At 42.1% G+C, this 12,752-nt stretch overlaps 1 protein-coding gene across 1 annotated transcript; it reads left to right on the top strand.

Annotated features, from left to right (window-relative positions):
* Positions 1-2,112: 2,112 nt before the first annotated feature.
* Positions 2,113-9,653, top strand: LOC137912742 (excitatory amino acid transporter 2-like). The gene is made up of 10 exons (XM_068756878.1): positions 2,113-2,248; positions 4,020-4,172; positions 4,296-4,546; positions 4,856-5,003; positions 5,797-5,923; positions 6,131-6,364; positions 6,447-6,641; positions 7,138-7,272; positions 7,367-7,631; positions 9,582-9,653. Exons 1-10 carry the CDS (start codon positions 2,119-2,121, stop codon positions 9,651-9,653), a joined length of 1,710 nt encoding a protein of 569 aa, XP_068612979.1. The 5' UTR covers positions 2,113-2,118.
* Positions 9,654-12,752: the final 3,099 nt, after the last annotated feature.

Here is a 12,752-nt window from a genome sequence, read left to right as displayed (position 1 = left end):
TTTGCTTTGCTTATTTGCGTGATGCCGTATTTGAGATAAAAATGCTGTGAAATCCCGCATGATCCGGGACGACTGGTCACCCTCCATCAGCCTTCCTCACCAAGGCTCTGAAGCAAGGCTAAAGCCTCCATAACTTTCGTTTTATTTCTACTTGTCATTTTCGTCTCTCTTGGGTTTAGAGTGAAGCTACAACTCGGTTTTAGCTTCACAGAGCCTCAAGGACAAACAAACAATAGAGCAGGAGAACGAACAGGACAATGTAGCAAAGAGTGACGCACCCTGTAAAATGCACGCAGTCAATCTGACCGCTATGGTCATTCGAGGTAGTAATAAAACAATGTTATAATAATATATACACACATTTAGGAAAAGTCAGGATCCCATTGGTACATGTTTTTTTTTTTTTTTACCAAGTTATAACGTTGCAAATTTTTAAAAGCAGTCAAAATGACTGCCTTGGTAGTTGTAGTGTTAAAGAATCGCATCTCCTTTTCACTCTGGCGTGCTGAGATGACGTCACCGCCCGTTCGCCTTGTCATTATTATAAAGGGTCGACATCAGCAGCACGTCGCATCATAAGCGCGTCTTCCCTCCACGTCGGCCACGCCGCTTAGTTCGCTCAAACACCTGTGGCGGCGGACGTCGACTAGCTGCATAAAAACGCACGTGACTCATCGTTAGCTGCAGCTGCCGGTCACCGGTCACTCACTGGCTCACATTGAAAAGTAGCACAGGATGAATTTTTACGTGTTTCTTTTATTTTCAATTCAGGTTGGATTTTGTTTTTGTGCGCTGCGGAGATTTTCGCTGCGCGAAGACCGCATCAGCAGTGCGCACACGAGCAGCTTAGAGGGAACATTGGTTGTATGTATCCTACGCATTTCACACTTCACCTTAAAATGAATAAGAGGGGAGAGGACTGGCCCATCTGTGTGCCTGGAAGCTGACAGATTGGTGCACAGAGCTGGGGCAGTGTGTGCAGATGTGGGAGTCTTTGTGTGTGTTTTGAAGTGTAATCATTAGTGAGCATGTACGCAACAATAAAACCACAAAGAGTATTTGGTGGAAGGAAGTGTCATTGATTCACAGGAAAGAAAATGTGACAGCCAGCATAATTCATGTCTATGAAGTAATCTGAATTTATTAGGAGCGGTTTCAATTTGTGAGTTTAAAACTCCAGGGCAAGGGCAAAAGATCCAGATCACAATCCTTCAACGAAAGACAAAAAGAAAAAAAAAGAAAACAGCAATTAAAGGACAAAAGGTCGCCAACAAAAAGATATGTCAAACTGAGCAAAGACAATTTGATTTCAGATTGTTCAGGATTATATGATGAACATGAAACTGTGCTGCATCTTATTTTTATACATACAGAGCCACTGACCTTTGCTTAACAGGCATGCGACAGACACAGCCGGCTCCCTTCTCACTGACGAACCCATTCATTCCTCAACAGGACAGCAGGAAACGGCTGAGCGGTCCAGAACAGGATCATTTATTACGCTGCATGTCTGAGCCCCGACTTCGGTTTTGAGCCTCGCAGTAAAAGTGCTTCTACCATGCAGTGTGTTTTCAACTTCTCTCTGCTGATCTTGATATTTCTATACAAGATTTGTTTTGTCTTTTGTCTACTCTACACATTAGACCTCAGAAGAATCACTGGCTACTTTGCTGAATTTTCATTCTAAGCTTTTTGTTTTGGCATTTGACATGATATTATCACATCATTCACTCTACAATGTAGGAATGCATTTAAATCCCAAATATACTATCTTAAAATATAAATACCAATGTTTTATTATTTAAACTGGCTTAACACTGAAAGGTCATGCTGAAGGACTGCAGTATTACAGGCAGCAGCCTGTCAGCTTCCATCTGTTGGCTGTTTCTAGACAAGATCCTCAACTGCTTCTCTTTTTTTTTACCGCTTTTCTTGTCATGACTGCCTTATTATGGTTTTCAGATAAATTGTGCACATTTTAGCATCAGACTCAAGTTCAATTGATTTTTTTCCCCACTAGAAAAACTGACCAAACATGACCAGATTATATACAGCGCACCAAAACTGTAAATTTCAGAGTAAATAAGTGTTTATTTCCTCTGTTGCAGTGCCAACAGTATGCCTAAGCAAGTTGAGGTGAGGATGCACGAGAGTCACCTGGAGCCCATTGAGGCCAGGCCTCAGTCCAAATGTGCCAAAATCTGCTCAAAGTTGTTCAAGAACCTTCTGCTCACGCTCACCGTCCTCGGTAAGTCCCCTCGCCACTGACGTATTATGTTGACTTCTTCCTTCATTAATGATGACAGATTTCAGATGGGCACTGACCACAAATGAGATCAATATTCCGTTAACTCAGAGCTCTATTACGCAGCTTGATACTAAGTTGAGGAGGAAAATACCATCGGTGCCCGCGCAGTGTTCCAGACAAATGGCAGGATGGCCTTCCCTATTTCTGCCCCACCTGTTGCAATCAAAAGGTCTCTGCAGCACTGGACAGTCCGCCACTGGTGGTGCACGATGAATATTATAATTACAGCGATGGCTCACTGCCCCAGAAGGGCAAAAGCAATGATAAATTGAGACATTTGTGTCTGTTGGTTTCTTTTTGTTTAACCCTTTCATTTATAGACTGTTGTGTCCCAGTCTTTCCATTTTATGAGCCAGAACCTCTGAAATCGACTGTATAAATGCTGGCAGTTTTGCAACGTGCATTCTTTCTTTCTGCTTGTATGCATGTGTGTTTGTGTGGCCATGTACATATTACACCCCACTTGGCAGGATTCTTGCAAAGCAAGTGAGCCAGCATGATTATTGATCATCTGTTACTTGGCAGATGGGAGCCTGGAAGGGAAAATGCAAATTGAGTACAGAAAGACTCTGGAAAAGAAGCGCTACCAAAAACTACTGGTTTCACAAAATCCAGAGGATGCTGCAGGGCTGGAATATACAGTGAAGCAGCAACGCTTTTGTTTCCTGTCTGTTATCAAACATCTTAGAGTTTGCGATCTTTGCCAATGCCATGGTCGCGAAGGGAGTGCATCCATGTGGTGGGTGGGCGGTTAGAGACAGTGCCTCTGCCTGTTTGTCTGGTTAGAGACAGACGGGCACAGAGGCCAACTACAGGGAAGAGTTTTACGGTGGGCCAGACAGAGATCGTCCATACTGTTGGGGGCGCGGGGGGTGGGCACTGTGTGGCAGACCAGGGACAGACACAGACTGCAGCGTATTGTACATGCTGCGGAGAAGGTGATCGGCTGCAAGCTGCCATCCCTCCAGCACCTGCATGTCTCCAGGACTCGGAGGAGTGCAGGTCGGATCACAGCCGACCCCTCTCACCCTGGACACGGACTGTTTGGTCCTCTCCACTCAGGCAGGAGGCTACGGTCCAATCCGGACCAGAACCTCCCACGACAAGAACAGCTTATTCCCCTCTGGCATAAGACTCATGAATCACATCTTTTTTTAAACTCTTAATTTTTTCTTCTTATAGTCTTCTATTTCGTATTTCTGATTTTTTTGAGTGGCGCAATGATGCTGATGGAATTTCCCTCTGGGATTAATAAATCCAATTCTTTTGTATCTTAGTAATTGCCTCTTTTATATTCTTTGCCACAAAGGAATCCTTAACATTTTGGTTTTGCTAGGAGGCCTCACCGGGGACTCTAATATGCTGTCACCTCCTTACTGCTTTAAATATCTTTTTTTTTATCCCCCCCATGAGCCGAACTCTCTCTACACGTTCCCTTTTTATCTTCTCAATTCACTGTCCTCTTGAGACATGGAGTTGACAGCCTGATGCGCCACTGCAAACTGAATTAATATGACAGAGATCTGTTTTTGAGCCATATTTAAGGAGAACATTGCGTCTAATTTGTTCATTTAAACAAGTTCTTACCAGCACAGAATATGGCCATACGAATTCCTAATGTAAAATCAGATTTTAGTTTATTAGACCTCTCAATACCCGACTTCATTTCCAGTTGTACACTCCTGCAGTTTCACTTTTCTTTGCACTTTAGGTGTCATCTTGGGAGCTGTAGCAGGGATGCTACTCCGCGTTGCCTCCCCCATCCATCCAGATATTGTGATGGTGATCTCTTTTCCTGGAGATATCCTGATGAGGATGCTGAAGATGTTGATCCTGCCACTCATCATCTCCAGTTTAATCACAGGTACAGTTCGACTCATCACTTATGGCAACTACCAGCAGCAACATGCAATCTCCTAATAATCTTTGGATTCCATCTTTATGTGTATTTAGCAGGTAAATATAGCGTTGCTTGCTTTTGTTGCAGGTCTGGCTGGTTTGGATGCCAAATCCAGTGGTCGCCTGGGTACCAGAGCTATGGTTTACTACATGACCACCACCATTATTGCTGCCATCCTGGGAGTCATCCTGGTATTAGTCATCCACCCTGGCAACCCCAAACTGAAGGAAAATCTGGGCGAGGGCGAGAAGAATGATGAGGTCTCCAGCCTAGACGCCTTTTTTGATCTGATCCGGAACCTGTTCCCCGAGAACCTGGTGCAGGCTTGTTTCCAACAGGTAATGGAAGATGTCCTTCATAAGATGATGCATGTGGCTCAGTGCTGAAGAGTCACTGTCTGTGCAGGTGCAAGATGCTTAGAAAGTATGTCTGTGATATAGGAAAATTACTGTTGGTCTAGGATATGCATGTTTATTTACAGTGGAATTCAAAAACACTCTTAGAGGAGACATGGAGACATACCACAACAGAACCAGAGCTGCAAGACAGATTCATTCAACTGTCTTGTATTGGAGAAAGTATTATAACTGTTTCCAATATCGCTCATCAAAGTCAACACGAGCAACTTTGTTTATCTTGTTCCTCAGATCCAGACAGTCACAAAGAAGGTAGAGGTGGTTGTTGAGGACAATATTAATGCCACTTCAATGGATGGCCTGCTGGCTAACATAACCAAGGAGCCTGAGTTCACCATCAAAAAGTCCCTGCAGTTCAAAAGTGGCATGAACGTTCTCGGTATGTAGCCAACGGAAGCCAATCAGCGGTAGACATGAAAGAGTCATACTGTACACCCAAGTGAACAGTTGGCCCTGCGCTCACCCACAATGCTACTTAAACCACCAAGTGGAGTCTGTCAGAGGGTTTGTGATACCTTTACTGTTTGACAGAGACTGAGATGGAAGTCTATTTGTCCTTAGCAGCAGCAAGATATGCGTCTCTCCTTGGAGTCCAGACACTGATGGCAGTGGTGAAATGATGAAAGAAGAAGTCATCAAATCTATACACCGTGTGGGGGGTGGATACAGGGGTGGAGATGGAGGACAGCAAGAAAGAACGAGAGGAATAGAAAGAGTCAAATTTAATAAGACAGCAACAAGGCGATAGGCTGACAATGGAAATATGTCACTTTGCCATAGGATCGATGTGAGCAGCCAATGCAAGTCAAGCCCATGGCCCCAGACAGCGATAGCAAGAAAATAAGTACAAGCATGTATGAGAGGTGAAAGTGACAGAATTGCGTAATAAGAGCTTAATTTCCTAGAATAACTGAACACTTTGACCTGCATGTGATGTGAGAGGAAACGGCTTGGAATGCTTAATCATTCAGATTCACTCTCTGGGTGCCATGAATAAATCTGTGTACGCCAAGGTGATGGAGACAGTGTCATCCCTGGGGCAATGCTGTGAGCATGGCTCAATATTTTTTTTTTTTTTTTACTGTAAATAATCTTTTCATCTGTGAAAAGCAATTTCCTAATGTTGTCGTGTCATTGGTCAATATGTTGACAACAATGATTTTCTGTCACAGGTCTGATTGGTTTCTTTATTGCATTTGGCATCTGCATGGGCAAGATGGGAGAGAAGGCCAGACTCATGATTGATTTCTTCAACATCCTCAATGAGATTGTGATGAAAATTGTCATCATGATCATGTGGTCAGTGTCATTTAAGAATCTCATCGACTCATTTAAAAAAAATCATTTTTGCATTTAAATGATGAGATTCAGAAATAACTTGCTAATGTCAAAGTTATTTCTCAAGACATTCCAGCATTTAAAAAAAGAGGTTAAAGCTCTGTGAATAGAATTCCCCAAACTTTTTTGTCTTCTGTATGCAAAGCCAATTTTCTTTTGTCTCATCAGGTATTCTCCATTTGGCATTGCTTGTCTCATCTGTGGTAAGATCATCTCCATTAAAGACCTGGAGGTTGTGGCCAGGCAGCTTGGCATGTACATGGTGACGGTGATTGTTGGCCTCATCATCCACGGAGCGATCTTCCTGCCCAGCATTTACTTTGTTATCGTCAGGAAAAACCCCTTCACCTTCTTCCTGGGCATCTTCCAGGCTTGGATCACTGCCCTGGGGACAGCATCCAGGTCAGCCTCAAAGTGAACGGATGCTTTCAACATTTCTAACAGTCATGCAACATGTAACCTTTTTTCTACTATTCCTCCCCAGTGCTGGAACACTGCCCGTCACCTTCCGCTGTCTGGAAGAGAACTTGGGAATTGACAAAAGAGTCACTCGTTTTGTTCTCCCAGTCGGCGCCACGATCAACATGGATGGGACGGCTTTGTATGAAGCTGTTGCTGCAATCTTCATTGCTCAAATGAATGGCATCCATCTCGACCCTGGGCAGATCATCACGGTCAGGTCAGGAGATCTATTCTATCGTTATTATTGGACACTCATTGATTGGCTTTAAAAAAAAAAGGAATAATTCGGCATAACTCAAAAATGTTTAATCGCAGCTATATAAAGAATGAGATGTACATGTAGTTAGCTGTTAATTAGCAAAACAAATCAACGGTGCAAAAGGCATTTAATAGTGAGCAGAAAAAAGGATTTAATTGTGAAGCTATGAATCCTGCCACACTGAGTCTCATGCTAACCATGACAATGCCAACATAATATTTTGGACTCTTTCCCAAATTCCCATCTGTTAATTGAGAATTAAGTATGTATAACCTCCAATCTGAGATTTGCATATTAATTCACAAAAAGTCAAATTAAACATCTCATTGCTCGCATTCAAAGCTTTTCCTTCATGATTGAGGACCCACTTTTGTGCTTTTCAGGTAAAAAGGTGGATTACGATGAGTCAAGCACTTGTACTCGAGTTTGCCTTTGTTGTCATTTTTTAATCCAGTCTGACAGCGACTCTGGCCAGTGTCGGAGCAGCCAGTATTCCCAGTGCTGGGCTGGTGACTATGCTTCTGATCCTGACAGCTGTAGGCCTGCCAACCCAAGACATCAGTCTGCTGGTTGCTGTCGACTGGCTGCTGTGAGTGAGACTAAATGCAGTTGTTTGCGCATCACTTCTTCCTTTGCTTAGCTATGTACGTTTTTTTGTGTGTACTTGGCTTTTCTCTCCTCAGGGATCGATTCCGAACCTCGGTGAATGTAGTGGGTGACTCCTACGGTGCAGGCATCGTGTACCACATGTCCAAGGCAGAGCTGGACGAGCTGGACGCGCACACGGCTAAATCCGACGACATGGAAATGATGACAAAGACCCAGTCTTACTACGATGACATGAAGAACCACCACGAAAACAATTCCAACCAGTGCGTCTTAACCTCTACCTCACCGACAACCGCCACTGCCACGACTAACAATACCGTCGTAGTAGATGAATGCCAGGTACCACTAATGCTTACGGACTAGAGACTTGTACAGGTGATCCTCACTTAATGGCGGAGTAATATTTCGAAGACCCCACCGCTAAATGATTTCAACTTTGAACGAAACCCTCGACCAACTCTTCGTGTAGTCAAACGAATTACACACAAATTACCCTGTGATGGGCTGGCGACGCTTCCGGGGTGTACCCTACCTGTCGCCCATAGAACAGCTGGGATAGGGTCCAACACCAGTGACCGGCGAGGCGGATAAAGCAGACACGAAAATGAATGAATGAAATATATATATATTTGATAACGTATAGGCCATTTATACTGTACCTATGTACATACTCAACACTCCGCCGCCAGTGCATTCCGCGTCGCTAAACACACACTTACATTTTGTAAAGTATTCGTAACGCCGAGTCGTCGTTAAAACGAGTGCGTTGTTAAGTGAGGACCACCTGCATGTAACACTCAGTTGCATGCTCCCCCCGCCCACACCTTTTGTCTTTGTACACCATAGTTTAAATACAGCCACTGTTTTATGATTATTGAAACCAGAGAGCAACAGATGCATGTGTTTATTTCAATCTGCTGGAATAGAAGCTTCTGGGTCAAACAAACATCTACATTGTGAGAGCTCTTGCCAAAAGGTTTTCGATAAACAGAATTATTCAAGATCAATATATGCAAAATGAAGGATTAAATTGACTCTAATCGGATGATTGTAAACTGCTGGGGATTAGCCCTAACCCTAAAGTGAGAGCCAGATAATCCTTATCATGGCTCTGGAATTATTTAGCAGCCATCCTATCTATCAATAGATCACACTGTATCCATTTCCTCAATTATCCAGGTGGGACATAATTTCCTTTAGGATTCAAATTTATAGATGAAACATTCTGCAGCTAATTAACAGTTCATGTATTCCCCATGCGCGGCTCGACCACACTTTCACTGACTCGTCCACAGGCAGGTTTTTATTCTTTACACAAGCTATTTCTGCACGGTCTGAGAATAGTGTTGTGAAAATAGAAGCTGTGACGCAGCTTCCATTATTTAACACAAAGCAATATAAATCCAGTCCTTGAATGTAGTCTAGACTCTTACAATAATACGAGTTCAGAGATCTCACTCTCACACACGAAAGATGTTGCCTGGCAACACTAGCAGCCTGTTGCACAAGTGATTTGTCCAAAAACTTCATCTGTCACTAGTTTATTGCTTGTACATATAAATGTGACACAAAGGCTTCCTATTTCCAGTCTCCACCATGATGCTATTTTTTTTTTGTCATAACTCACATCTCTAACTTTTTTCCCCCCCCAAAGATTCCACTGTAGATTGCTTGTAATAGAGCTGTAACACATTCAAGCATTTGTTCTGCAGTGTTTCTACATTGTTTTCAATGTAACCTGTCTGTTTCATTAATCATTTGCTCACTTGTGTTTTTTTTTTTTCTTACTGCCTTTGGACATTTTGTCTTCATAAACGTGTGATCTACTGGTCAGCAAGAGCCGAGCCACTCATACCATAAGCATGGTCATCAGTGGTCAAAAATCCCATCGTTCCTCCAGAGCTTTTGCATTTTGCAAATATCTTCAACACCTAAGAGAGTGTTTTATAATTTTAGAAAAGCACCACTTGTTACAGAGCTGTAAATGACATAAAAAGAATGTTGTCTGTTCTGTTCTAAAACATTCACCTCAAGGTATGACGGTTAAAGCCACGATAAAGCACATATACGGACAGGTGATTGGTTGTCACGCTCAAAACCCATGCTTTAGAAGCCTTTGACCAATCAAAGTGATTGACAAAAATAATTATTACCTCAGGTGTTGAATAATTAATGCAATGGTTTTATTTTATAATTATTTGAATGAAAGATTTTCTAAGAAATAAATGCTGCTGATTTTGGTCTGTGCCTGGGACCCACTGTTTAGATTTCCCTGCTAACTGCTCGCAGGTAACCTCAGCCACTAACGGCTCTGCAGCGGAGTGCACGATTGTTGAGGAGGGACCGTGGAAGCGTGAATAATGGCAGCACAGATATCCCCTGCTCCTGGGCTCCACAAGCTTTCCCATCCAGTGATGAGAGCCAACGAAAAGAAATTCACATGAACAGAACTACTAATTATTTTTTCATGTAGCTCAGATTACTTTTACGTTTGTCCGTTTTAAATATTTTTTTTGTAACTTGTCTGACTGATATATAATACTAATTCACTTAACTGTGAAATGATAACAGAGGTATACCTTTCTACAGCACAATTGCATCCTTTATAGCACAAAATAAGTCACGGCTTGGGGAGGACAGTTTAGATAAAAGACTTCTAGCAATACATTTAGGTTCTATATTGATGAGGTGAGTGATGAAAGGATTGCATTACTGTACACGGGATGCACCGATATCTTCCAAGTTCCACGTATGTGTACTTAATTACTCCAATTATGACAGCCAATGTTTATATTGCACCTCCACTCTTTACATCCCCAGTCAGTACAGCATGGGCACATAAGCCACCAATACTTATCCTCAGCCCAGTTTTTCCATCTAAGGACTTTCATCGATTGCATTTGCCCAAAATGACCCATCATCTCTGAGGTCCGAGCAAACCGATGAAAGGGTCGGAGGCAAGGAGGACAGCACAGTCACTGAGCTATTCTAAAACACACATTCTATGAAGGAGCACATTTTAACATTTTGTTTTGCACAGCAATGAAAAAGGGACATTTCCCTTTGTGTCACGTGTTGAGTATGTTACAGTGTGTGTGTGTGTGCTGTGGTTAAAAACATGACCAAATCAATTATAGGACCAAACAGGGAGAAAGATCAATCAGCTCAGAGGCCTTTGAACTGCCTCCTTGCCGTTGCACAGTTTCACTTACACTGATGTCCATTAATAACCGAAGGGCACAGCAGTTAACGCCGACCCTTATGACGAAGCCTCGATGCAAACCACTGCCCTGGATAGAACGATTTTACATTGAATTTGAATCCGCCTCAAAATTATTACTGTACAAGCAATCAATAAAAATCAGTTGGCCTTTCTGAAAAAGCACAAAACATACATTTTATAGAGCACAAATATAGAGAGAGCATAAATGCAGCACAAATGTCCACCAGCGTCATTTTCAGTCAGTGAAGTCATGCGCATCATCATTCCACATTGACACTGATTGTATTCCATATTCTGAAACAGCATTGAGGGAGCTGCATACTCAGGCATGTATGTTTACTCTTTTCCAGGGGGGGGGGGGGGAGTAGAAATAGTGCCAATGTAATCCTGATTACTCGCTCACTGGGCCTCTCAACAGCGTAACTGCTGCATGGTCTGACTGAATGGTGACAATTTCCTCCAGACGGTAATTTTATATTCATGGCGACATTCTGGGAAGCACACAAACAAATATCTGCAACAACGTCCCAGATCTTCAACCTGAATTAGAAGTTAACGCACACAGTACTAATAGCTGCCAGAAAACCCTAAAAATCTAGAAAGCGATAGCACTGCACTTGGCTACCAGGTGGAGATTTGGGTCGCACAAACAGAGACACTTCAATGATAGAAAACATTATTGGAGACCTTCAAATATTAAAAAAAAACAAATATATTTTAGCCACCAGAGCTCAAGACTGTTTCTACAAATCCTAGATGCTGCAGTTATCTTTCCACATTGGTGCGAAGACGATGCACACGTCACAAGCATTATGCCAGACTGTAGGTCAGCTACCAAGTAATAGCATATATATTCCTCTCTCACACACACAAAGCTTGACTAATGGCTGTCAACCCTTTTTGTAGTCTGTGTGAGGAAGAGGCGAGACGTTTGTGACGAGTGCAGAATTGATTTATTTGCCAGCATTGTTTTGTCCTTTTCTGTGTTGCTTCTCTGAACATGTGCTTAATGGAAATATTCATTTTGAATGAACGGCAATTAAAGAGCAGAGCAATCTGTGCTGTAGATCCTGCAACAAGCTCTCAGACGTCTTTCGTCACAACACAGAACACACACACACTTAAAACTCACTACATTTATAGATGTGAATATAAAGCTGCGGAGTACAACACTGATCCCCGTACATCCCCTCGAGTCTGATCCTTAGACTTCAGGCTCTTCCACACACACACAAAAGTAATAAACTCTCCAGCAAAGAGAAAATGCAGAGCGTCATCAGTAAGGGTTCAATGATGAACCACTGCTGCATTCAATCATATGGTTTAAGAAGCATGAATACAAAATATATATATTTGGCACCACTATATTAAAAGCATGATATTTTAAAGTGCCTCCTCGCACTTTTTGTATATAGTGTAGGTAACATATGTCTTTGTTCATTTGCTTTTTTGGGGAAGAGGGTCTCTGAAATGGTATGTAGTAATATAGTTCCATTGCTGTGACATTTTTGTGTAATCCTCTAGAACAAAGTATCATATATGTCCTGAGTAAGATTAGACAAAATGTGTAGGAGAGGAATTTGTGTAATAAATGGATTTGTTTTTTATTTTAGCAGTTATCTAGATCTACTTACCCATCACAAATCAATATATGAATAGCTTTTTTTAATCTAATGTAAGCCTTCTGAGTGTTTGTTCCATGAAGATATAAAGGAGTGTGCATTCATTTCCATTGTACATAAATGAATATATAATTGTTACGTTCAGTGCCGAGGCAGAGTTTTCCAGATATGATGGTGATCCTGAAGCTAAAAAAGGGTTTGCACAAAGATGAGAGCATTAGAGCGAGAGAGGGATGGCGATGTGAAGTTTCTGGTTTTCAAAAAAGGGCCAACGCGCGTTACTTTGATGAGAATAATAGTGTTTAGAAGGTCTCCAATTAGAGAGATGATGCAATGAAATGTCTTACTTATCTGACATGTATGATATAGTGTTGTGAAATGAAATGCAACCTAGTTGTTTCAAACAAAAGAACAAACAGTCATATGAACCATTTAGTCTTAACAGATAATACTCAAGCACCTTGAAGCTGGTGCATTTAAAGCTGCAGCACAGATTCATTGGGACATTGTCCACCTCACACTTACTCATATTTAACCTCTAATGTGCCACCACCATCCCAGAGATATAGAACTCCCCACTTGGTAAACTGCCTTTACTCCACTTTCCTTTTTTCC

Source organism: Brachionichthys hirsutus, unplaced genomic scaffold (assembly GCF_040956055.1).
Source record: "Brachionichthys hirsutus isolate HB-005 unplaced genomic scaffold, CSIRO-AGI_Bhir_v1 contig_1405, whole genome shotgun sequence".
Lineage (NCBI taxonomy): Eukaryota > Metazoa > Chordata > Actinopteri > Lophiiformes > Brachionichthyidae > Brachionichthys > Brachionichthys hirsutus.
The sequence above is the reverse complement of the archived record's forward strand: the minus strand, read 5'-3'. Positions and strand labels throughout refer to the sequence as shown.